At 47.6% G+C, this 25,102-nt stretch overlaps 1 protein-coding gene across 3 annotated transcripts in view; it reads left to right on the top strand.

Moving 5' to 3' along the window:
• Positions 1-1,691: 1,691 nt before the first annotated feature.
• Positions 1,692-25,102, top strand: part of PAX8 (paired box 8) — a 59,947-nt gene continuing 36,536 nt past the window's right edge. For 2 of the 3 annotated variants that reach the window (XM_054244744.2, XM_035272007.3), the window contains exons 1-2: positions 1,692-1,782; positions 2,145-2,244. In XM_054244744.2, the coding sequence (XP_054100719.1) occupies positions 2,220-2,244 (25 nt within the window). In that variant the 5' untranslated portion in view covers positions 1,692-1,782; positions 2,145-2,219. Of the gene's footprint in view, positions 1,783-2,047; positions 2,245-25,102 lie in introns of all 3 variants that reach the window. The other variant, XM_035272008.3, reaches the window with a different exon arrangement.

Genomic DNA, 25,102 nt, shown 5'->3' with positions numbered 1-25,102 from the left:
GGGAATCCTGGGTGGACAAAGAGAGTTTCTGCTGTGTCTGCCACACTCCACACCTCCCCTGCAGCAGCAGGATATATGCCAGGGCAGCAAACGGGCCCATGAGGTCCATAGGACCTATGCCAAGAGCCATTTCCACCCAACACCCTTGGATTGTCTCTCTCTGGGAGGGATTGCCAGAGAAGTTGGGGAATCTGGATCTTTGAAAACCACAGAGCAATTAAAAATTACAATTTTAGAGACACATTTAAAACAATGAAGCACCAACTGTTTTTGTTTAGAGCCCCTCTTTGCAAATATGGAGAAAACATATAGGGACACACACATTCTTCTGTCTTTTTTCACAAGATGATTCATTTCTCCTAAATTGAGAGATGAGAAAGACTGGGTAGAAGGAGGTTGTGGATTGACATGGAAGATAAAAGTTTTTTTTTTAATTCAGAAAAATAGTTCATGTGTTTTCATACACACTTACATATGTGCACATACACATACACACATCCAATTCCACTGAATGTCCCAGTTTCCCCTGACCCTTCCTTTTCCCCTTCCCTCTGGCTCCTTAGCCTCCTGTCCCAGAACAACCCCACCAGGACTGCAGCGCCTTCTCTGAAAAGGGCATAGCTATCTTCTAGACTGTAATCATGAGTCCAAAGGTCTGGTCAAAGATTGGGGGAGCATTCAGACCTTGACCCACAGACCTGCCAGTGTTCCCGGACATTTGCTCACGCATACCCACTCACAATCTTACACGTACCCTCACTCCCCAACAGAGAGAAGAACCATGAGGAAGGAGGAGGCAGCTTTTGCCATCACTAAGGTCTTCTCATTCCCACTGGTGAGACCCCTTCTTGAACACACCCAGGTCCCCATATTGTTGAGGCTGTTAATTCCTACAGAAAAGGCCAGAGGTCAGCTCAGTTCTGTTCCATTCTAAGGCCTTTCCACGCAGAGGCGAAGTCTAGGCCCTCACTGCCCTTCTCCGGAACACTTCTTCCAAGTTCAAAATCCTTAAGGAGCAAGAAAGAAGGCAGGTGGCTGTGTATGTGTTCCAGAGGAGAGAGGCAAGGAGGAGTTGCTGTGGAATGGGTTACGTGACAATTTCATTAGCTTAACAATGCAAGGGTGTGGACACTATCTGTGTAGACCAGAGAGAATGGCTTCAGGTGCTGCTCAGGATTCTTTCCTGGAAGAGGTCACAGCCTTGGTGAGAAGGTGATAACAGCTTACCTACAGCCCTGAAATCAGGCTCTACCTTAAGAATCAAGCATAAAACAAAAGTTCCCTCCTTCCTTTTACAAAAGAAAAGGCTGCTTCCCGGTGAGCAAACCAGGAGTGAATGGGGCAGGAAGGGCATCCTGCAGAGACCATGCCTCTCACTTCTGATGGTCAGTGACCCAGGAGGACCCAGAGAGCCTTATCCTCAGGCTCCTAGGCCTTGGTTCCCCACTCCTCCAATATTTCCAGGCCTGCTGAGTTAGGGCTCAGCTGCCTCCATCTTCCCTCCGCTGGAAACAGAAGCTCCCAGCGAATGTTTCTAACTCCTGAGTCCACTCAGCCATGTCCCCCTTGCAAAATCCTCCCCTTCCCGCACCCCCCTGCACCCAGCCAGCCAATCCGTGGCCTTCGAGCCTCACCAGACCCATCTCCCAGGGCCTCAGCGGGATAAAACCGGTCGGCGATGCCGGGTGGATGGGAACAAACTTCAGAAGGAGGAGAGACACGGGGCCCAGGGCACCCCCGCGGGAGCACCCAGGCAGTGAGGGCCTGCAACCGGCCGGCCAGGTAGGTCGCCCAGGGATCAGCTGAAAGCTGGCTGGCAGGGAGGACGGGGAGATGCAAGAAAGGAGAGGATCCCAGGAAGCCTGGCAGTCTTTTCCCTCCCAAGTTAAACGGGATAAGACTGGGACAGCAGAGGGAGTGGGCACGCAGGCTGGAGTCTGGATCTTCTTCAGCGCGCCCCCAATCCTTGATCATCCTGGGAAGCCCTTTAGCTAGGCCAGGCTGAGGTTGGCCCTACTTCGCCTAAAAATCCTTCTACTCTTGGCAGGCGACGCAAATGTAAAGGACAAGGCCTGGGGAGGGGGCCTGAGGATGCAGGCATCGAATCTCATTGCATCTCATACCCCTCTCCTGGGTTTGTGCAGGGCAGCGGCAGGCGCGGCCCGGATCTGTGTGAGTAAGCCCCGAGCCCTCGGCGGGCTGCGAGTGACTACCCGGCGATGCCTCACAACTCCATCAGATCTGGTAAGAACGCTGCATGGTCAGGACCCCCGAACCCCCGCGCCGCTGAGCGTCAGTGCATGCGCTCCGGTCGTTGGATCTTGGGAGCATATGCACGGGATTCGCGGGACCCACCCGCATGGGGACCAGCTGGGGGTGCCTGGCGCCTGGCTCTAGGCTGGAGCCGCCTCGCTGTTCTCGGGCACTGGGGTTCCCTTCGGCCAGCTGAGCCACCCTCTCCAGGTCTTGGTTTCGAGGGACCACAGGAAATGAGGGGCTCCCTGTGGAGTTGGAGAGGGTTTCCTTGGAGCTCCATTCCCAGTCTTGAATGGCGCGTTAGGGTGGACATTCTTCGTGTTCTGTCCCTGGGATGCACCGGTGCGGTGCTGGACTTGCAGTTTCCCTGTCCCCGACCTCTAAGCCCCCTCTACCTCGGGTGCCCGCAGTCTTTGCCAGTGACTCCCCTGGCTGGACTGTGAGCTCCTGGCATCTTTCAAGCCAACGGGAATAGAGCCGGTGGTCAGGGGACCGGGAGCCCGCCGCACACTCAGGTGTTTTCTGAATCCTCCTGGCCCAGCACCGGGCAGGCGGGGAGCCGCGCGCGCAAGGCGTCTGGCTGGTGAGGACTAAGCTGCTCGCAGAGTCAAAACCCCCTCCCCACCTGAGCCCGGGAGCAGGGCCTTCAAAAACACTCGAGTTCCCAGGCCGCGATGCCTGCTTTCCCCCTTCCCAGCCAGGGCTGGGTAGGGTCTTTGCTGGAAAGGAGCCCCAGGGTCGGGACTGGTGGGTGCAGCAGTCCTGCGCTCAGCGAGTGCGGACAGCGGCTGAGGCGCAGCGCGGCCCGCGGTGATGGATGGAGCCTGGCCGGCCGCAGAGAAGGCGATTTATGGGGCCAGGGCGCATCGCTATCGATTTGGGCCGGCGAAGTGAGAGGAAATCAATATTTCAGAATGAATTCTCCGCGAATATGAAGTCCCGCCCGGCAAATGGGACATTTGTTATAATAAGGAGGGTCGGATCCGGCGCGGAGAGCGGCTGAGATCTCTATTTAGCCGAGCGCACCGCGCGTTCGGGCTTTGCCGGGCAGTCTCGAGTCCCCGGGCGGGGCCGACGTTCAACTAGGAGGGCAGCGGGAACCCCTTGGGGCGTCGGAAGGTTTCTCACCCGGGTTCGCTCTAGAGCTGCAGACAAAGTCAGCAGGATGCTCCCCCCCCCCCGACCCGGTTCCCCTCAGAGAGCTGGGCTAGAACCGTCCGGCTTCTCCCAGAAGGCGCGGGGACCCTTCAGGGGCCTCAGGGTAGAGACCTTGTAGCCCTTCCCTGGCGCGGCGGGGTTGGCGAGCCCTGGGATCGAGCAGAGCTGCCTGGCACCTCTTTAGGGTCGGTGTCCTGGAACCACTAGCTCTCCTCGGCCACTTTCTAAGGTCTGGACCAGGTTTTAGCCCCTTAATCTTTAGCCAAACAGAGGTACGATACCGGACAACGCCAGGGCCATCCCCGAGGCCGACTACACAGTGCCCCCGGTGCCGGATCCCATTGCCAGGCTGGTCCGGGGCACTTCCGCCTGGCTCTGGAGGTCCATCTTTTCTCCTGACCTTCCCCTGACCCTTCCGGCTATCGCAGGAGGAGTGGGTGCTCTCGGAACTCGAATGTGCTGGGTTGGACTGGACACTTACTCCATGTCGTTGCCCAAGAAATAAGATGTCCGCGTCCCTCAGATCAGCTTATTTTTTCCCCCCGGCTACTTATTTTCATTCTAGAAGCACTCATTAGAATAAATGGAAATCAAGTAGGGACAGAAAAAAAAAGGCACAATTTATTTTTACTGTAGTTTTAATCAATATCAGTCCCAGATTATGAGATGAGCGCTTTCCCATTAGCTTGGATGCAAATCGCGCCTGGGTTTGGGGAGGGAGTACTCTGCCCCTGGACCTGCCAGGTAATTTTTCCCCGTTTTTTCTTTTCAGAAGACAGAGGGCCTTCTCCCACCCAATTTCCAAAACAAATAAACAAATAAAGCGGCGAGGGAGAGAGGATAAGACTTTCCTCTTTACTTTAATTTAAATGCTAATAAAACTAGAAAATAGCCTATAACAGCACAGACTGTTGAAGGCACTCCCCTGTTTCTTTTTCTGAACGCTCCCTCGGCAAAACTCTGGGAGAGGCCCTCTGTCTTTCCGATCCGTTTACCTGATACTGTTGTCTATAATTGAAGCTAAATTCATAAGCGGACCTCTCTTGTTTTTACAAGTCCATTTTCTCTTAGGTTTTAGCAGCTTCCCCCATTTACCCAGGCACCTCCATTTCTGAGTTCGGCAGTGCTTAGGGAGCTCCCTTTTAAGTTTTCTTTGACTAGAATCTGGGAGGCAAGCAACCACACAGCTTTTCGCGGGAACGGGGCCGAGCGCACCCTTCCCAATAACCCAAGACGCTCAAGAAAAGTTTCCTGCGCGGCCTCCGCCGCCCAGCCTTCCAGGGCTCACGCTCCCCTCGTCTTTGGCTGATCTTGTCTTGCAGAGCCTTAACATTGTCTTTCCTAAAGCTTTATTCTGAAGGAATGTTTAGCGTGAATCATTCTAACATGCGCAGGTCAACGATGGGCTGAACGTTCCTTAAAATCGCTATTTTTGTTGTATCTGGGACGAAATTCTCTAAAGCAAAAACATTTTTTTTAATTCAAAGATGCGGGAGAAATGATAAATGTTACACATATATATTAAAGTGAAAACAATACTGTACCAACGAGGAAGAGAGTTTTGTAAAAGCAAGCAGGCTGTCATTAAAAGTTACCTTAAATAACTTGTCGCAGCCCACTCCCCCGGTACTGAAAATAGTTCATTCAAGTGGTAAAATAAATGTCTCTAACTTCTCTGATCTGAGAGCTAAAGCCCCATTCTTTCCTCTTGGTTTTAGAATTGAGAAAAGGGGAATAAATGCATTTGGAAAGGATCTGTTTTCTTCCCAGTTTTCCTGCCTGGGTGGAAAATAATATTTCAGAGAAGGGAAGCAGCTTTGAGGAACATAAAGAGGTATTGGGGTTCATCAATTCATCTTTGTTTCAAGATGGTCTATCCTCCCCACCCTCCTCAATGTAAGTTAATTAGGAGATAATTTAGCTACCTTGTGAATTAGTTTTAAGATAAGTATCTTTTTAAGCTTTGTCACTTTAATTGCCCCACTGATTGATAAGAAGTAATTATTTCTAATTGACACTTTTTTGATGTCTATTGGAAGCATTTATTTGGAACTTTTTGGGGATGGAAGGAAAGTTAATTAATTTTATCAGCCTACCCCCAAAAAGACTCTGCCTAATTTTCTTGAAGAAGACAAAGGAAGTGAAGGAAACAAAATAAAAAAATTAATCTCATGGAATTTTAATTATTAAGGGACATTTTGGTTTAAATTAGTGGGCATCTACTAATATAATATGTCAAAATGTTCTATTTATGGCCTCAAATTCTTTAATTTATTGAGATGCATTTTATAGGTATTCATTTTCCTGTGGATACACTCACAGGCCCCTTATATGCTACCTTTATTTTGGAGGTATTTATTCCTCTGCTGTGTAAATAATTTTCAGTGAGAAGTAAAATCTGTCGAACTTGGTATGCCCAGAAAAAATAAAATCATTTTTGTAAAAGCCAATTGTAAGAAAGATTTAAGAATAGTCATCCTTGTTCTGTAATTATTGATGGACTTGGGTATAAAGGTGAAACTTTACTTACAGTGACATGCCTTTTCATACCTAAACCTTGGAGTAAACAGTTTAATCATTCACATCCTCCAGAACATTTTGCTGTGAGAGAGAAAAGGGTAAAAGAATAAAGAGAAAAAGAAAGACATTGAAAGGAGGCGATGGGGGTGGAGAGGAAAGAGAGGGAGAAGGTAGCTGGAGATAATGAAATGAAGCATTTATTTCAGAAATGAAGATAGCCGGTGATGGAACCTTTGCCATTCAATATAAGAAAATCAAAATCCTGCTTTCAAAACACACTTTTGTCAACACCGAATCTCTACCACAGTCTCTAAGCAACTCCTAACCACCATGGGACACCCCCACTTTTCTACACGTACAAAAGAGGCAGAATTTTAGGGAGCTGGCTGATTAGGATTTTGGATATCTGATTGTCAAAGTCTTTATTTGGGGTCCATGAAAAGGAAGCAAGAAAACGCACATTGTGCTCTGGGTTTTAGAAAGAGATTTCGAGTGTTGTTTGTGTTCATTTTATTATTAAAGCCCCGGTGATCTTCATCTCTATTTTGTATGCACAATCTTTTAATAGATCGACTTGCGACTTACTGATATAGGAAAGCATTCCCACATTAATCCAAAGTAGACACACATGCGCACACACACGCATGCCTGGGACAAGAAAAAACAATCACACAAGACGCGTTCCTGTCAGGTTAATTTCAGCCAGTGCCTTTTTCAATCATTTATGTATAAAATCTTGCCTGCTTTTAATGATGTTTCTCCCAGATTATGTGGAGCTGCAAGAATGAGGAAATATTTTAAATGAAAAAGAAATTTAAGACGTACAAACATCAGATAATATCACATACCAACCTCACTATTAGTGAAATTGAAAGAATATATAAATAATGCAAAAAAAAAATCAGCAAGGGAGAGTTTAGTAATGGAAAATTCCCCTGCAATTAAATGAAACAGTAATTTAGTGAAGATATGCCTGAATGAATTAGCATTTATTAATTGGTTCTCATAAAAACAATTTGTGTGTGTGACTTGGGGAGGGGGATGTTTAAAGTATGTATTATCCACAGATAAAGTTCCTCAAATATTCATATTAAATTGTGTCGTTACCACATTCTATTTTGTGAAAAATTCCAAGTCTCTCACTGTCAAGTTTCACCTGTACACAGAGAGCTTGAATGCAAAGGAAAGGAGTCCCTTCTAGATCAGAAAGAATGAAGCTCGTTCCTGCTTCTCTTGGTACATTTCCAAATGTGAAACGAATGAGGGACACACTGGCAAAGTCTGCTATGCTTAGGAACATCCAAACCAGACCCCAGGAAGACTCTCTGAGGACCCGCCTCCTCTGGGGCACAACTAGCTGAAGCAGAGGAGGCTGCTTTGTGGTTCTGGTCCCCCAGCCTGCTCCAGCATCCTTGCCAGCTCAGGCAGGAACTGCAGTTTGTAATCTCAGTGAGGAGCTTGCTAGGGTTGGCTGGTGCATGGATGTGTTTACTTTCTCTCGCCACAGTTGGTCTGTCTTCACTTCTAAGCATTTTAAAGCTGCTCTATTTATCAGTCCAAGAAGTGCTGAGTTCTCAGCTGAGCTGAGAAGCTTTGAGCTCTTTGATTTCTGAGTATGCAAAAAGCCGAAAGATAAAAGAAACCTTAAGAAAAAAAAAATGTTTTAAAAAGTGGGGGTAGGGGAATGAAGGAGCCCACCTTCAAAACTGCAGGTTAGTTTTGCTTTTGTTTTACTTGAAACTTGGGGAAAACTGGGGCACCATCCCCCATTGGGTTCTCATTCACTTCAGAGATAGAGTTTAGGATTGAAAACATCCTCTAAGAAAGGAGAATGTGCCCTCACATTATCTCCTCTTAGAGAGTGTAGAGTTCTTTGCAGGAGAGATTCTTTCTGGATGCAGACCGGAACACCTTAGCCCAAGTTCTTCTGAGGAGGGAGCTAATAGACATTCTGCCTAGGAAATGCAGGCAATGACTACTTCCAACAGGGGTTCTAGACATTCCTTTTGCGGAGAAGGAGTACAGAGAATACAGGAGTCTCCTGGCTCCTGAGAACTTCACTCTCCAAGACCAATCCCAGTTCATCCAGTCTGTGGTGGGTGACCCTGGGACGGATGAAGTCTCTGCAGTGAGGCGGAGTAGGAAAAGGCATCCATTCTTCTTTGTTTATCTACAGTCATGACACTTTTAAGTAGATCTTGAGGGTTTATAACTATTTTCCTTAGGTCCAGGGTTAGGGCTGACAAGCCCATTTGGGTTGCTGAAAGCCCCTCCAGACCCCTCCCTTGGCCAAATAGAAATACAATGAGCAAATTTCTCTTATATAGGCTACTGGCCAGAAAAATCTTCATGGGAAGGCATCTGTCTTAAACCTATAATTCATGTCACTGAGTCTGGGCTTTCCCTTGCTTGGCTGGGGTTCCTTCCCCAGGAATGGGTCTGGGTAGAAACCAGCATCTCTACTGAGGCATGTCCAAGATCAAGGGGAGAAAAGTCCAACAGTTCCCCAAGGATACTTGGGTTCTGTTTCTGTTTCTTTTTGTGGCTCCTCCATAGTCCTGAATGCCGTATAAGACGTAGACAATCCCTCTGGTTCAGCTCAGCCAGCCTCATAGCTCTTCCTGCTCTGCCAATGCCACATTTACATCCAAAGAAAGAGAATGTCTGTGTCTGCACAAGAGCTGCGGACACCCGGCACATACTGAGCTCTCAATGAATGGAAGCTGTGATTCTCCTCTCTGAGGACTGCCACAGATGTGGCATGGTGCTGAGAGCAGGAGTATTCATTATCTCATTTAATTCTCACGACTCTGCCAGGCAGGTATTGCTATTGACATTTTTATAGAAGAGAGGGGAAGAAACTGATGTTAAACAGGATGATATGATTCTAATTCCCCTTTCCACTGCTCCCTACCCCAACCACCCAAAGTCCAGCTCATCAGAACTCTGCTACTAGATGATCAATACTTGCAATCCTAGTGGAAACTCCCATCAGAACCCTTGATAAGAAGGCTCAAGTGCCTGTGCTGGCAGTGACAGCCAGGGCCTTCAGTCAATCAGCTTGCTTTCCTCATCAGTGTTCCCCACTCTCCAGCTTAATTAAAATACTCCCCTTTTGAGTACGGTTCTCAGTCTTCCTGTCAGTGAAATGGAGAAGTGGTTCATCTGGATGGCCCTCCTAGAAGTAGCTATGAGAAGGAAGGAGATGATCAGCCACTTGGAAAGGCAGAGGGAAGGTGACCTTACTTTCGCACATCCCCCGCAAGGCTGCTGTGTCTCCATCTGCCCCGGAAAAAAGCAGCTATCCTCAGGCACCCCAAGTTGAAGGCCCCTGGGGAACTGATTTCCCTAGTTTGGCATCTCCAACACACACTCAGCATCCTTGCCTAGGTTCATCCTAGATGTGACAGAAATGGCTTCCAAGTTGCTATGGAGGCTTCCTCACGCTGTTAGGGGCCAGCACTGGGGATCCCATCCATGGACAACATAGGTAGGAGTGGTGGGCTCTAAAGGTGCCAGTTGTTATGTCCCCAAGCTTAGGTTCATACCCTTTGCTGCTTCCTCTGGATCCCTCTCATTCAGGGGCTTAAGAGCAAGGCAACTCTCTTTTGGAGTCTCTGCAGAGGTTCAGTTTTATAACAGCTTGAAAGAAAGGGCTTTTATTTTAGTATTTTTACTTTTTCATGTAGAAAGTAGCTGTTTAGCTTCTGGGCTTTCAGATGAAAACCTGTTTTTGATTTAAGCAGAGGGAGAGACTGATAAAGAAAACAATATTTCATTCCTACCTACTTTTAACTTTTTTTCCTTCTGTCTTCAGCCACAGCACTCATGGGCTTTGCCTTTTTAATTTGTTTTCTTAAATGGCCTTGGAGTGACCTGGGTAGTTAGTGCTAATTAGTCCACTAGGACATATTGTCACTGTCAGGGCAGCACAGCAGGAAGGTCCAGGAGCTGGCTGGGTGACACACCTAAAACAGAAATGGCTTAATCTGCTGTCGTCTGTGTGTACTACGATGTTTGCACACACCCAGGCCCTCTGCGTGTGGTGCAGTTTTGATGCTTTGGCGTCTCTAGGAGGACAGTAGAACTATTATTCTTGGGATAAACTCAGGGGCCGTGAGGTGTTGAGAGGGTAAGAAACTTTCAAAATCACTGTGAAGCCAGGGCAAAAGCCCCTGCCCTGGGCCTCCTTTGCTGTTTTTGTGTGACCCTTAGTCAGGTCAGTTGTCTCTCTGGGCTTGTCTCCCTCTTCTTTATAAAACATGGGGATGCTGCAGGGATTCTTGGGAGTAATGTGAGTAAAGCCTGTTTGCCTGGCACATAGCTGCCACTCAAGACATTTTTTTCGTGCTCTGTGTAGTAGTCACCAGGGAGCAGAGTCTCCAGGACACATTCCCAAAGTCTCATTGTCTTAGTATTTCCTGTGAAACATCCACCAATAACATGAAACCCAGTACTCTGTTTCATTTAAAAATTAAGACATACTTTTTAATATTTTACCTGGACAAAATAATAGATCTACCACCTAGGAGTACTGGAATTAAATGAAGGGACACATGGAAAGTGCTGGCTATGACCTCTGCGGCTGTTATCTGCTATTACCACAGCCCAAAATGGGAAAGGAAGACTTAGGTTTGCCTTAGCAGAAAACCCACTTGTAGGGAAAACACTCAGCTTTTGATAGAATCAGCCATCTGTGGACTGTGTGTTAAAATCCAGAACATTCTAAGGGTTTAATAGAATTGGTCTTTGAGCAAAAATGAGCTCAAATGGGTTTGCAGTTATGCTGTCTGTGCAGCTAAGACAGGAGCAGGAAGACTTGTCTGAGTACTTGCTTGTAATTTACATTGAACCATACATTTATTTTTTTAAAAATTAAATCCACGAATCCTCTGCCTTCCCTCTTCTCTCTCCCTCCCTCCTCACCTACCTCTGTCTCACAATTTTCTACTTTGGGTAATAATAATCCAGCTTTGGCCTGATAGCAAACCCTGGTTGACATTTAAAAGTCTCTGTGATTAGCTGAGCACCAAATCTGACTTAAGCTCTGCTTTGCTCCTTTGCTCCAACACTGAGCAAGGTAAAAGGCATCTCTGCCAAGCAGGGAGCTGAAGTCTTGTTCTTCCCTTTCAAGAAGGCAGTTCCACAGATGCAGGCGGGGGAGTGCTCAGACAAAACAACTCAGTGGTGGGTAAAGGACTGAACACTAACAACCCGGTCAGCAGGAGCACCAAAGGTCATTTATCTTGAACAGCCACCCAAGTTCAACTATGTTGTTGCTGTTGACAGTTAAACCCCATCTGGCTTTCTCAAGTCTGGTGCCTCATTGTTCCAGAGCTGGCAGGCTCCATGACAGTCTACACTGGAGCTCCATCTCAGAGCTGCTGGACAGTTTGTGGCAAAATGTGGCAGGGCTGTAGGTACAAGTGCCATGATGACATGCCTGCTTCTGCCAAATGAAAGTGCTTGCTGGATACTTCCAACACCTAGGCTCCATGCCTTCATAGATATGCAAACTTTCCCCTCTCTAGGCCTTACAACTTTTTGACGGTATGACAAGACCTGGGTTCTTTGAGCCTTGAGGGGGTTTTCCTCATTGGTAAAATGTGGTGACAAATCTCATCTGTGAGCCTCCTCCAGCCTTGGATAACTCTGGATCTAGGTAGACCAGCATAGTGAAAGTCTATGAAGCTTCTGAGATGTGTGAAGCATACATTCTCCCAGGCACTCCTGGGGACCTTCCTGGGCCTTCCATATTACCTGGGGACATGGCAGTACCCCATACCAGGAAAGTCCCCATGTCCCATGTCCCACCCTCCCCTGCTGGCCATAAGCCTGTCTGGACAGGTGCCCTGCACTGTGACAGGCCTGCCTGGGCCTCAGGGCTCCCCCTTTTGCAGGTGGCACCTGCTCTAAAGAGTCCTGCTGACAATGATGCAGCTGCTGTCCTGAGACTCTCCTTTCCTCAAGGCCTGGTTGGGGCCCATGCCATGTCTGCAAAGCACTTGGTCATGTGCTTCCCACATTCTATCTGTCTTCACCCAGTCCAGCTTCAAAGCCACCTCTCTCTGAAGCTGTCTGTGATTCCTCTTCCTCCTCCCCACCTCCCCAAGTTCTCCTAGCACTCTGTTTGTATGGCATGCCTCACAGTTCACTTTTTAGAGGAGCATTGATCTCTGTAGCTCTCAGCTTCTAGACTTGAGCTGCTTGAGTGACTGGGAGAATGTATTCCTCACACATCTCAGAAGGCTCATAGGCTTTCACTATGCTGGTTTACCTAGATCCAGAGTTGTTCAAGGCTGGAGGGGGGTTCACAGATGAGATTCTGTCACCACATTTTACCAATGAGGAAAGTGGAATCCAGGGAGGTATGTCCTGACCCTGGTCCCACAGCCCTTGCGGCAGAGCAGAGACTCCATCTCATCACCAAGACTCTTTCCATGACCCTGTGGTGACTTTCAGGGCATGCTGAGGTTAGAGTGAGGGCTGATCCAACCCAGGGAGCCTTTGCTGTAGCCTATGATGCATACACAGGACCCAGGGGAATGAAGGGGCCTCCTTCACCAGCTGACAGGAACTGGGAAGCCCAGTAAGAGCTGCTGAGACACACAACCACACACCCATACACACTCACCTGCATGCAAACACATACACAGCATATGCACAACACTCACGTCCAAACATACAGACAATCAGGTGGGTTAGGATGAAGCAATAAGGCACCCAGGGTGCAAATTTCAAGGAGGCTCTCCCTCTGGTGCTCATGAAAGGGCAGGGTTGGCCCTGAGAGCAAAAGCCTCTTTGGATCTTGTAGCCTGGACACCACCTGGCTGTCTTCATTCTAGTCCCCTGTATCCATATGACATACACTCATACCCAGTTACGCACACAGACCACAGTACTCACAACATACACATACACACATGCATACAATACTTACCATCTCATACACATAAACATACTAAAGGTAAGCCTTTAAACTGTACAAGTATACACAGAAGACTATCCTATTAAAAAAGACCAGAGAAGGCCCTGCTCTCAGAGACCCTAAGAAATGCAGCCGTGAAGTTATAGGTGTGACAGATGAGTCCCAGTTGTACTCACAATTGCTAGGAAGGAAGTCATAATCAATGCAGTAGGGAAAGTGGGGCCCAAGTTATCCAGGGAATCTGCTCTGTGCTGTGCATCTATTTAGGCATGAGGTTACTGACCTGTGACCTCCCTGTTCTTGCAACTTGTGGTTTAAGGTCTGAGTAGAGGAATACCAGTGTCCAACCATGAGTTCCTCCTGGCCCCTTACCCCTCACTGAAGTTATGGGTTATGGGTAGTTATGGTGCCCATAGACCCAAAGAAAACTTTGGGTCTGGCATTCTTGTTTTCACATTCGATCCGGGGGCAGCCAGTCATCTGCTTGCATCAGCCCCTAGCACCACTAGGTCTCTGGGGTTCACAGTGGCTCTTCCCAGCAGAGCTACCAAGTGGGCAGCAGCAGTAGCAGCAGGACTTGTCCACTCCAGACCTGGCCTCAAGGTCCCCCAAGAATAAGGCACTGAAGGCAGGTAGCTGCCAGCTGGCATGAGCGGGCCTCTCTGCTCAGCTCAGAAGGATAATCTCTCTGACATTCTGTCCTTGCTCAGAATTCCTGGGCAACTCTGCGCCTGAGAACCCTTCAGCCCCAGGCAGTTCAGGCATGCTCTGTCTACTACACTCTAAAGGAGAAGTGTGAACACAAAACATAGTCACATGCACAACACCGAGCTTGTTTCAGCACCCACGTGAACTGTATTAGTCACTATTATACACAATATGGCATCACCATGCATATTTTGTACATTTTATCAACCAATATTTATATAACTTTCATAAATCAGTGATTCTCAAAGTGTTTCCCCAGAGGGTGAGCAGAGGTGCTCGTCGATATAACTAAACAACTGGTAGGAAAAGGTACACTTGTACTTATCTTCAAATTTAAGATGTACATTTTTTCTGTTCAATGGCCACTACCTCATTTTTTTTTAGGATCTAGGATCTGATTTAGCAACACATTATAATCTTCAAGAAGTTGAACTCACTGATTTGTGGCATTCTTTGCAGCACACCGTGACCTTCTCGGTGCCCCATGTGCTGGCAAGTGTCAGAATAGCTGGTGTCCAGCCGATGTGAGGCTGGACTTGCCTGATCGGCACGTAGTGGCTCTAGCTCCCACTCTGTGAAATGATGAGTGCCTCCATCCATCAGAAGGATCCCCAGCATGGAGAATTTACACTGTCTTCCTTCAAAGAAAGGAGCCAAGTCCTGGGCCCTCCTCATACCTTGACTTTCCCAACAAAACACCCTTCTTTCCTGGCACCAGTATAGCACATGTGTGTTGGTCATTTAAGGGCCCAGGTGCTTTGTGGCAGAGTAAAGGCAGACGCACAGAAAAGGTGGTCTCTTCTTACTCAGCATCCCAGGAGCACACCTGGGACATGGTGCCCTTCTTGAGATTTCCTTTAAAGACCTTGTCGCCCCTGAGGTTTTCATCCCAGCTACCCATAGAAATCATTATTTCTTTTGTCCTGCTCTCAGCTACATAGATTTCTTGGTCCACCATGGGGAGGACTTCTATTCCCAGCCACCCACTATCCTATGGTGAACCTCTCTTCTCTCCTCCTGGCCCATTGCTCTCTCAAGTGTGTGCTCAGTGTGCGCCCTGTGGCCAGATCATCCTGGATTTTGGTCCAGCTCCTAAAAACTTCTGTTGTTGGCAGTGCCCTTCACTCTCCCGCTCTGACTCCCCAGCACTCGGCGGGGCTTTGCTGCCTCTGTGCCTGATATGCTCCATGCAAATTTCTCACCCTAACCACTGGCATGCTCAGTTACCTTCAGGTTTTATGATGTGCCCTCACCCTATCATGCATCCCCTGGCCACACAAGCCTCAAGATCTAACTCCAAATTATTTCAAAGAGCATTATTACTCAACTATTCAATTTAGTTAAGTCAGTGTCTACTGAGCACCTCAACGTGGCAGGCAGGGAGTTAGGCTTTGGGGTTATGGAACTCAGGAGACCATACCTCTGCCTTCGTGTTGACATTCTAGAGAGAGGAAAGCAAACTGAACTTACACCACAATCACAGAGAGAAAGCAAAGGCTTCAGTCCAGATAGACACAAAATGCTGAGCAAGTGGGCGAGGGAGGCAGGCTGAGCTGTGACCGGGTCAGGGTGGGATTCCATAAGGTGGCTCAGAGGAGTAACCAGCCCCAACAGAGATGAGGAGTCCCAGGAGCCTGTGCAGATTCCAGGCACCAGAAGTCAGCCCTGAGTGAAGGAGACAGCAATGGAAACACGCTCAGGTTCAGCCTAACTGTGTGGCTTTGACAACAGCAGCTAAGCTATGTTGTTCATTCCACTCTGCCATCAGAACATCTGAGTAAACTGTACTTGATGTATATGTTTTAGGACATTTTATTCACTTGTGCATGAAACTTCCATCCTCCCCTGGCTTGACCTCATGCTTCTGTCATTGGCAGTTTTGATATCCTTCTTGGCTCTTTTGCCACAGCCATGTACCTACCGACTCTGTTGTCTTCAGGCTTTGTGGTGCTTTCGTTAAGTGGAAAAGTCATGGCAATAATCTGTGATAGCTAGATTATTCACTTGATCAAAATGTTCTAATTTCTCTGCTCTCTTGGCTCTGTTTCAGACAAACTTAGCCTGGTGATTTTCCAAAATAATCAGATTTCTCCTTGCACTTCCTTTTAATCCAATCATTAACAAGCATTTTCAGGCAAACTGCTGATGTACAAGCTGAGAAGACTTTCTCCAACCTCCGTGGCCCTATTTCCCACTATTTCCCTATGCAAACCCATGTTCCAGGCAACTAGTCATTGTTTCCAAAATACATCATGTACATTCTCACCTCTGTGTCTCAGGCCATTCAGTGCAGCTGCCTGGAACACCCTTCCCACTCCCACACCCTTGACAAAGCCTCAGTCAAGCTCCACCTTCTTCCAGGGACCTTTTTAGACATCTTCCATCTTTAGTGACCATCCTGTCTGACTTCCCACTGCACCTGCTCTGCTCCACTCCTTGGGCACTCAGTACCTGTTCCAACAAATGTCTTTAAGCTTCTTACGGTGACATCCTGCCTCTGAGCTAGACAAGAACAAGAACGCTTTCATATCTCTATCTCCAGCACCTTACGCAAAATCCTACATGAGAACTGAGGGCTCCATGAATGTCTGGGCTGCTGGTTTTCACCTAATTCTCCAATAACATTTGTTATTGTTTACTTGGTTGACTCAACTTGGATATTTGAGTCTTGTATATGAAGTTTTTCCAACATGAAGCACACGTGATCCTTTCCCATGATATTGCTATAATTACTTTTCTATTTTCTTTATAGTAATTGGCATCTAGGGAACAGAGGAAACAAGAAATGCCATCTTTTAGCAAACCTGATGCATCCATTGAGGCCTGAGCTGCCCCACTGGGATAGCTGCCTGGTCCTAGGGGCATCTTGCAGGCACAGAAGCCTATGCTTGAAGGCCAGATAGCCAGGTTGAACAGCAGTGGCCACAGGAGTAACAAACACTGTCAAGCCTGGGTAATTCTGAACCAACAAGCGACCTTCCTGGTGGATGCTTGGTGTCGACTTGGCAGGGCGATTGGTCAGATTTAGGGTAAGAGCATCTGTGAGGATAAAAGATTACAAGATTCCTGTAATTCCTTCAGACTGGGAATAAAACTCCAAACAATATCTAGCACATAGCAGACGTATACGAGGTGCTTCACAAATATTCGTTATGTGGATCTTTCTTTTCTTCTTTTTTCCTCTCCTTCTTTATTTCCTTTCTTTTTTTCTCCTTTCTTGGCTTTAAAGAAGTGTTTCTCAAGTCTCTGTCAGAACCTCCTGGGATTTTGTTGGCAAATGTGGTGCCCTGGAATCTGTATCCTTCACAAGCTCCCAGGGATTCTTTTGTGATCAGCATTTAAGAAACACTGATCAGCCAGGCATGGTGGCTCACACCTGTAATCCCAGCACTTTGGGAGGCCAAGGCTGGTGGATCATGAGGTCAAGCGATGGAGACCATCCTGGCCAAATGGTGAAACTCTGTCTCAACTAAAAATATAAAAATTAGCTGGGCATGGTAGCACATGCCTATAGTCCCATCTAGTTGGGAGGCTGAGGCAGGAGAATCGCTTGAACCCTGGAGTCGGAAGTTGCAGTGAGCCAAGATTTCACCATTGCACTCCAGTCTGGAGACAGAGCGAGACTCTGTCAAAAAGGAAGGAAGGAAGGCAGGAAGGCAGGAAGGCAGGAAGAAAGGAAGGAAGGAAGGAAGGAAGGAAGGAAGGAAGGAAGGAAGGAAGGAAGGAAGGAAGGAAGGAAGGAAGGAAGGAAGGAAGGAAGGAAACACTGATGTACAACCCACCCGTGGTCTTTCCCATGTGGAGTCCCTCATGCCTGCCTGCTGGGAGCACAGTCCTTCCCCTTGCACTGTGTCCCCTCCTCCAGAGATCTCCCATCCAATTGTGGGTAGAAGCAGATCAGATTTGAATGCAGTCTCAGGTCTGCCCTAACTGGCTGTGCACAGGCCATTTGGCCCTCCAAGATGGCATCTTTATGTGTAAAATGGGCAAAGCACCAGCCCCACCTATTTCACATTATTGTTGTGAAAACCCAACCCCGATGCAATCAGGACCTGACTTGTGTGTTGAACTACATGTAAGGATCACTTACCTGACAGCACTGTGGAAGGGCCCTTTGGATGTCAGGTGAGTGCATAACCAGCATTTAGACTGAACCCAGGGTCAGAAAGTTCTTGAAAGAAAGAGAAGCCTGCAAGTCCTGGTAATTGGAGGGCATGTGGGGCCTTTGCTGTGTTGATGCACCAATGTTCTTTCATAAAAAATAAATGCTGCATGATGGAAGGATCACAAATGGAGAAGATGATGACTCAGTAGCAAGGACAGTAATGTCAAGAGAAACATGTTCACCAAGAGGGTTAGATGCTAGAAAGGATTTTATTCTCTACTTGACTGACTGAACCTGCCTTATACTTAAGAGTCATTTGGAGGGAACTGGAGGGGCAGCCAGTTACCCTAGGAGAGCGGCCTCCAGGGGCTGCCCAAGCCTGCTGTGTCCAATTCATGGCTAAAGCTTTAAAGCTCTGTTGATCTGTGCAGGGGTTTGCTAGGTCTGCAGTGACAAAGTACTACAAACTGGAGGACTTAAATAATGGAAATGTATTGTCTCACAGTTCTGGAGGCCAAAAGTGTCAAATCAAGGGGTCAGAAGCGTTGTTTTCTTCTGAGGCTGGAGGAGAATCTGTTCTGTGCCTCTCTCGTAGCTCCTGGTGGTTTGCCAGAAGTCTTCGGCATTCCTTGGCTTGTGGCAAGGTAACTCTGATATTCACGTGGCTTTCTCACCTTATCTGTATCCAAATCTCCCCTTTTCATAAGGACTTGATCATAGTGAATTAGGCCCATCCTAATGACCTCACCTGAATTAGATCATCTGCAAAGACTGTTTCCAAGGTACTAGAGTGGTGGGTGGAGGCAGGGGAGGGGACTATTCAATTCATAACACCTGAGTATGGCATGTCCTTAGTCCGTTTCAGTCCCCACACAGCCCTGAACTGACCCTCAGCTCCTTTGGGTCTGAGCAACACTAGCTGCAGAAGCTCTGATTTGGGTCTGACAGAGAGAGAAGGGGAAGGTGGCATCCATCCTCCAGAGCCTTTCCTGTTGCTCCAAAACAGAAGGGGACTCCCCTCCCAAGCCAGAATCCCCAGAGAACCTCAAGTCCAGGTTCAACACTTAGAAAAGGCCACACATAGTGGCTCATGCCTGTAATCCCAGCACTTTGGAGGCTGGAAGATTGTTTGAGCCCAGGAGTTCAGGACCAGCCTGGGCATCATAGTAAGATCCCATCTCTATAAAAAATAAAAAACACTTAAGAAAACAAAAATGACAAGCAAACAAGCTGATTCAAGAACCTAAAATCAGGCGGGCACTGTGGCTCACGCTAACACTTTGGGAGGCTGAGACAGGTGGACCACCTGAGGTCAGGAGTTTGAGACCAGCCTGGCCAACATGACAAAACCCTGTCTCTACTAAAAAAATACAAAAATTAGCCAAGTGTGGTGGCAGGTGTCTATAATCCCAGCTGCTCAGGAGGCTGAGGCAGGAGAATTGCTTGAACCCAGGGGTAAAGTTTGCAGTGAGCTGAGATCGTGCCACTTCACTTCTGCCTGGGTGAAAGAGCAAAACTCTGTCTCAAAAACAAACAAACAAACAAACAAACAAACAACAACAACAACAACAAAACCTAAAATCTTTCAGGGCATGCCTGCTTCAGAACATGTTCTGCAAACCTCATCACTTTCTTCCTTCTTGGCCCCAGCCAAGAAGGCACTAAGCTCCCAAAGGGCTTAGACGGGGACTTAGGTCAGAACGCTGAGGTTCTTTCTTGGTTCCGCCACAAGGTGAGTCTGTGACATCAGATAGGTCACCTTTTCCCAGTCAAGGATCCTCTCAGAAGGGTGCCCTGCAACTCTGCCACTCTATAAACACCGTGCACATCTACCTGCATAGTCTGTGAGCCGCAGCAACCCATTTTGCCACCATGCGAGTCACCACAGTTATAGGGCCTACTGTGTGCCGCCTTCCCTCATCTCATGGCAACCCAAGCCACCTCTCATGTTTTATCACATAGGAAGGTTACTCAACGTCTCCCTCTAGAGCTCTCTCTGTATCAGCTTCTGGGGGTTTCTGGCCTCTGTTCTCTGGCCAAGGGCAGTCCCAGAGTTGTAGACATTAAGACTGGAAGGATCATCTGCTTCTGTCAGGCCAGATGAAGAAACTGAGGCACAGACTGGCATCATCACAGAGTGGGCAGAACATAGGCCTCCTAATTCTCAGCACCTCCTGTTTCCTCTCCCGAAACTGCAGCCTGCAGGCCATGTCTGTTGGCCTCTGTCCCTTCCCCTTTTCTTCTGCAGCAGCGAGGACAGCCTTTAGAGTGGATAATCTTCGCCATGGTGCCTACTGTAGGCAGGTGTGGAAACAACAGATGCATGGTCTTGTCACAGATTTTGCTCCTGTGTGCTGCTCAGAAAGGCAGTTCCTCTTCATTTGCTCTTACCTGTTATGATCCCCAGGATGGCCAGGCCCTCCTTCTGGCCCGCACCCTGAGGACTCTGCAACTCACACACACAGACACACACATACACAACACACACACACACACACAGTCTCTCTCTCTCTCTCACTTTCTCTAATCATGCCCTAATTCAGGATGAAACCCACCCTTTACAAATGCTTCCTCCATGAGCAAATCAAGCCCATCAAGTTGTATCTTAGTTAAGATCTCAGAAGCAAAGAATCCCAGCATTGGAAGGAAGCTTCAGAGGTCATTTAGTTCAAGTTTCTGGGTGAGGGAGGCGTCTTTATGTGACTTCATTATATTCAAGATTGTCTTATTCCTCTGGCCTCTCAGTCTCTACAGTCATTCCAACCACAGCTCCCTCTCCTCTCCACCCACCCCTACTCTCATGCCATTGTCATGGTGTTCTGTCCTCAGCTGTATTTACCCCCTTAACCATCTCTGGGTGATTTTTAAATCAGTGCCTACTAAACTCACATTTATAGCATTATAACTTCGAGCTGTAGAACCTACCAGTACTTTATGACATTTACTATCCATCCCATCCCCACCACACACACATACTCATATGTGCACACACACACTCATACACATTCACAAGACACCCATATGCACACCTGCACAGATATTCCACGGAGTTACTTGACAGAATTGAAAGAGATAGTGCATGCCAATGAGTTGAAAAACTTTAACATGAAAGACTATAACATGTCAGGGACTATTAACTTGTAAGTTTCTCAAGGGCAAGGACTGTTTTCTACTCAGAAACCAACTCCCCACATATATACACCCTGGAATATTATTAGACATAGAGTGGGTGCTCACTGAATTGAAATCTAATGTACTGAAAATTGCTTTAATATCAACCCATTTAAAAAAAAGCATTGCTAGCCACAGGCCTCTGACCTCAGGGGGAGTTGAGGGTGTAGCACAGTAACTTGCATAGTCGCTGAGCATCTAAACGCATGTTCAGCAGGTGCTGCCATCCATACCTGCCTTGCCTGCTTCCCTCCCCGAATGCAGAGAGCCTGGACCTTCCTTCTGAAGCCCAGAGGGTCCTTCCACAGCCCCGGTGTGTGATGCCAGGAATCTGCAAGTGTCTAGGAAGCTCAGTGGGAAGGATCTGGGAAGAATGGCCTCTAGGAAACCCACAGGGAGCACTGGCAAGCTCCATTTGCAGCCCATGACTAGAAGTTCATGTTTGATCAATTAATTAATGCTTTCAATAAGTGTTTGTTGGCATCCATAGAGTGGATATCAACTCTAGGCTATCAACAGAGATTTTTAAAACTACAGATTCAGGGACGCTATGCCAAAAGATTCTGACTGAAATGACCTGAGAGGGGAAGTTTCTGGACTCTCCAGGTGATTCCAGTGTGCAGCTGGGAGGAGGAAAGCACTGCTCTCACCCCTGCAAAGCACACCTGCACAGCCAGAAAAAAGCTGCACCTGCCCTCAAGGATCCAGGTGTCTGGGGGAAGAACTTGACAATGAGATTCAGAGAGAGGATAGGGGATGAGGAGGTCGCTGGGAGTACAGAGAAGGCTCTGGAATGTTGCTTCTGGGAGGCTTGTCTCCCTGGGCTTCTGAAGGCCAGAGTGCAGGTTGTGGATTAACCATACCCAAAGCCACATCCACAGAGGGGAGTGTCACTCCTGTAGGAAAAAAGGAGGTGAGTCCCTCGGTTGGAAAATAGTGCCTGATTTCAGAGGGAGAAAGTGGCCCACCTGCTGTTACTTTATAAACCATATATTGCTAATATAATTTATAGGAACTAAGACAGCTTGAAGAGACCTCCAGAAATCTCTGAGACAGCACCAAACGCGACCCTACCCAGGGAACCCCTGGACTTGGTGACCTTCAGGCTCAGAGCAGGCCCTGTGTGTCCCACTTGACTCAAGTTCTCTGGCCCCTGTGCTCCGAAGGCCTCCAGCCTGACTCCAGGGAAAGGCAGGGCCTCATGTCAAGCAGTACTTTTCTTAGGGAGCTTAGAGACCTATTGACATTTGAAGCAGCTCCATCCCTAGAAATCCACACACTGAAGCCCTTCCTGGGAGGGAGGTGACAGGGTTAATCTAAGGGCTGGGGGAGGCGGAGAAAGGCCTTGAAACCACACAGTGAAGCCAACCAGATTAATAGAGGAAGAGAGAGGGGGGTAGACCATTAGGAAGACAAAGAGAAAATCATGCTGGAGCAATAGAAAGAGAAATCTAATATCAACTAGGGAAAAATAAATGGAGATTAGGGCAAACAAATTAGCTTTAATGGGTTCAATGCTAATACAAGAATAACAGCAGAGCTGCGAATGCCTTTGAGGGGAAGATGGGATAAAGAACCTGAGCAGTCATGCAAGCAATAAAGATTATGCAGGGAAGGGGGATGGCCAAAGGAGCCAGCGGGGAGGAAGAGAGAAGGGAAGACTCCAGGCGGATGGGTAGGGGAGCGGTGGCATTGGAGGAGTCTGCCATCTTTGACAGGAAAGCACTGGGGCAGAGGGCTGGTAAGAACCAAGGAGGCAGCAATCAGGAGGGAAATAAAAGCAAGCAAGGTAACTGGGAGACACTGAGGGTAGGGATGCAAACCCAGAGGGGGAAAGAGTGGGAAGAAAGGAGGCAGCGATGGATGTAAGCAACGAGAATGGAGGGCAGCCAGCCACTACCCAAGAGGGGAGGGAAATAAAGGAATTTGGTGCTCTCTCTGACTGTAGAAAAATTTTAAAGGAAAAATCAGACCCCAAGAAAATGAAAACCTGCAGAGAATTTAAAAGTGAGTTTTGGAAAGCACCTCTACTTGGTAGGTGTTGAAAAGATATATTTGCTCTTAAGGAAGGGTCTGGCTATTTCTGGAATATAGTGCTACTTCCAGGGGTAGCACTGGAGGTGGGTGGGAAAAGTAAGCAGTGCAGAGCATTCATTGTGGCATCTAAGAGCTCTCAGCTTGAATCTCTGTCATGCCACGTTGTAAGGGTGGAGCCTTGAACCTGTTACATGCCGTCTCTGCTCCTCATCTTCTCATCTGTAAAATGGGAATAATGTACTTCATACTTCTAAGGGTTGTTCTGAGAATTAATTGAAAAGATGCATTTAAAGTACTCAACTTGGCTCAAAAATAAGCACTTCCCATAATACTGTCCATAATTATTATTCTTAGGCACTGAGTAATGGGGAAGAGGGACTGGGTACTAAAGATAGCCTTTCCTCCCTCCTTCTTCCCCTCCTTCCTCTTCTTTTAGGTCTAACATTGGTGAAATACCAGTGAAGTTTGATTCTCCCCCAGATAGAGTCTAAACCACAGGAGACCTCTTTATCCATCCTCTGTCCAACTCCCCTGTCCCTCCCCAGCTCCCTCTCCCTGCAGGGGATGAAAGAATAGTGCTAAGTCCTCCCACCACAGCCACCCTCTGGCTGATCTCAGTAAGGCAGAAGCATCCAAGGAAGCCAAATTTCATATTCTACTGGGAGACACTCTTATATCTGCCTGAGCGTGAGAGTGTAGTCAACAAGGAGCTAGAGTTGGTCCTCATGGTCTCACATCTTAGGGTCCTCCTGGGCTGCATTAAAAAGCATGGCCACCCCAAGAGGGAAACAGAGCCCCAAAGACCAGAACACAACAACAATAACAAGCTGGGAGTTAATCAGTAATTTCCTAGTCATGGGCACCAGAGAGGGAAAGAAGGAGCTGGGATTATTTCCTGTCTCTCTGAGCATCCCAGAACCCTGCCCTTTTCTCATTACTAAAAATTTTGGAATAGTGAGAAGAGAAATCAATCCAGGTAAGAAGAGGGGCAGATAGAGGTGGGGGAGGTTTGCCATTTGCTAAGAAATAAGTTAATTAACTCAAAACTGTTACAAAAGAAATCTTTCCTGTAAAACCATAACCTCTAAAAGGGCAGAGACCCATCTGTCTTCATCCTCTTATGTCCCCAGAACCTGGAGCAGAGCCTGTTATGGAAATGGTGGGTCTTGGTGATGACGGTAATGGCTGACATTTGTGGAGGGCCTACTGAAGCCCAGGTCCTATGTCAGGTGCTACACATGCACCTTGTTATTTAGATCACTTGGCACATCTAGAAGGAAAGGCAGAAAGAGGTGACTGACATTCATACCAAAGTCGTAAGTTAGTCAGAGGTGAAGCAGGGATGTCTGACTCTCTCCTCCATACAGCTTCCAGGAATGGAAATAAATGAATATATGAACCTCACCCACTCATCAGGGCAAGAGGACAGACTTGAAAGATACCTCTCAGTTTGGGTGTCTATGAGGGACTAATAAATGGGCCACCTGACAAGTAGTAGAATTTTAAAAGATAGTAGAAGGACTTTCTTCTTCTTGTATGCAGCTCTTGTCAGCCAACACCTTGGCAGCAGTAGTTGAATCAGATTCCAGCTCTCAGCTTTCCCAGAGCCAGCCTCACATGCCTCCCAGCAACAGCTGGGATGTGCCAGCCCTTCAGAGATCCAAGGCCCAGCTCCATAGGCCCTTCCTCTAAGCATGTAGGTTCTGATAACTCCAGTTTCTTCCCTTTGCTTCCTCCAGCCCGAGAGGCAGTGGCTGCTTCCTGTAGCTACTCTCTCTGGGCTATTTCAATGCTTCCTTTGTGCTCTTACAGCCCACCAACACCAGGACAGCAATTCCCTATATTAAAGCCCCTCTGTTGAAATACTAGGAAGATTTCTGTCCTCTGACCAAGCCCTGGCTGATACCAGAAGACATCTGAGGAAACCAGATTCTAAGACTGGATTGATCATGTCCTTGGCCTTGAACACAGTACTGAACTCCTTGGCAATGTGAACTGGAGACTATTTTTTTTTTTTTTTAACTGACTGAGCTCTGGCAGGCACATATAGGCAGCACTTCCCACACAGTCCTGAATCAGAAACTTCTCATGGGAGCTCTTAGTTTAGGATGCCTGAGTTCTCAGGTGGAGTAACATTTGCTGCTAACCCTCTGCCTCCCTAGCTTGAGGTGTCTCTCATGGTTTTTTCTTGATGCATGTTGAAATCTTCCCAACAGAGC

Source organism: Callithrix jacchus, chromosome 14 (assembly GCF_049354715.1).
Source record: "Callithrix jacchus isolate 240 chromosome 14, calJac240_pri, whole genome shotgun sequence".
In the NCBI taxonomy this organism is placed as follows: Eukaryota; Metazoa; Chordata; class Mammalia; order Primates; family Cebidae; genus Callithrix; species Callithrix jacchus.
This window is presented reverse-complemented; position numbering and strand designations above follow the sequence as displayed.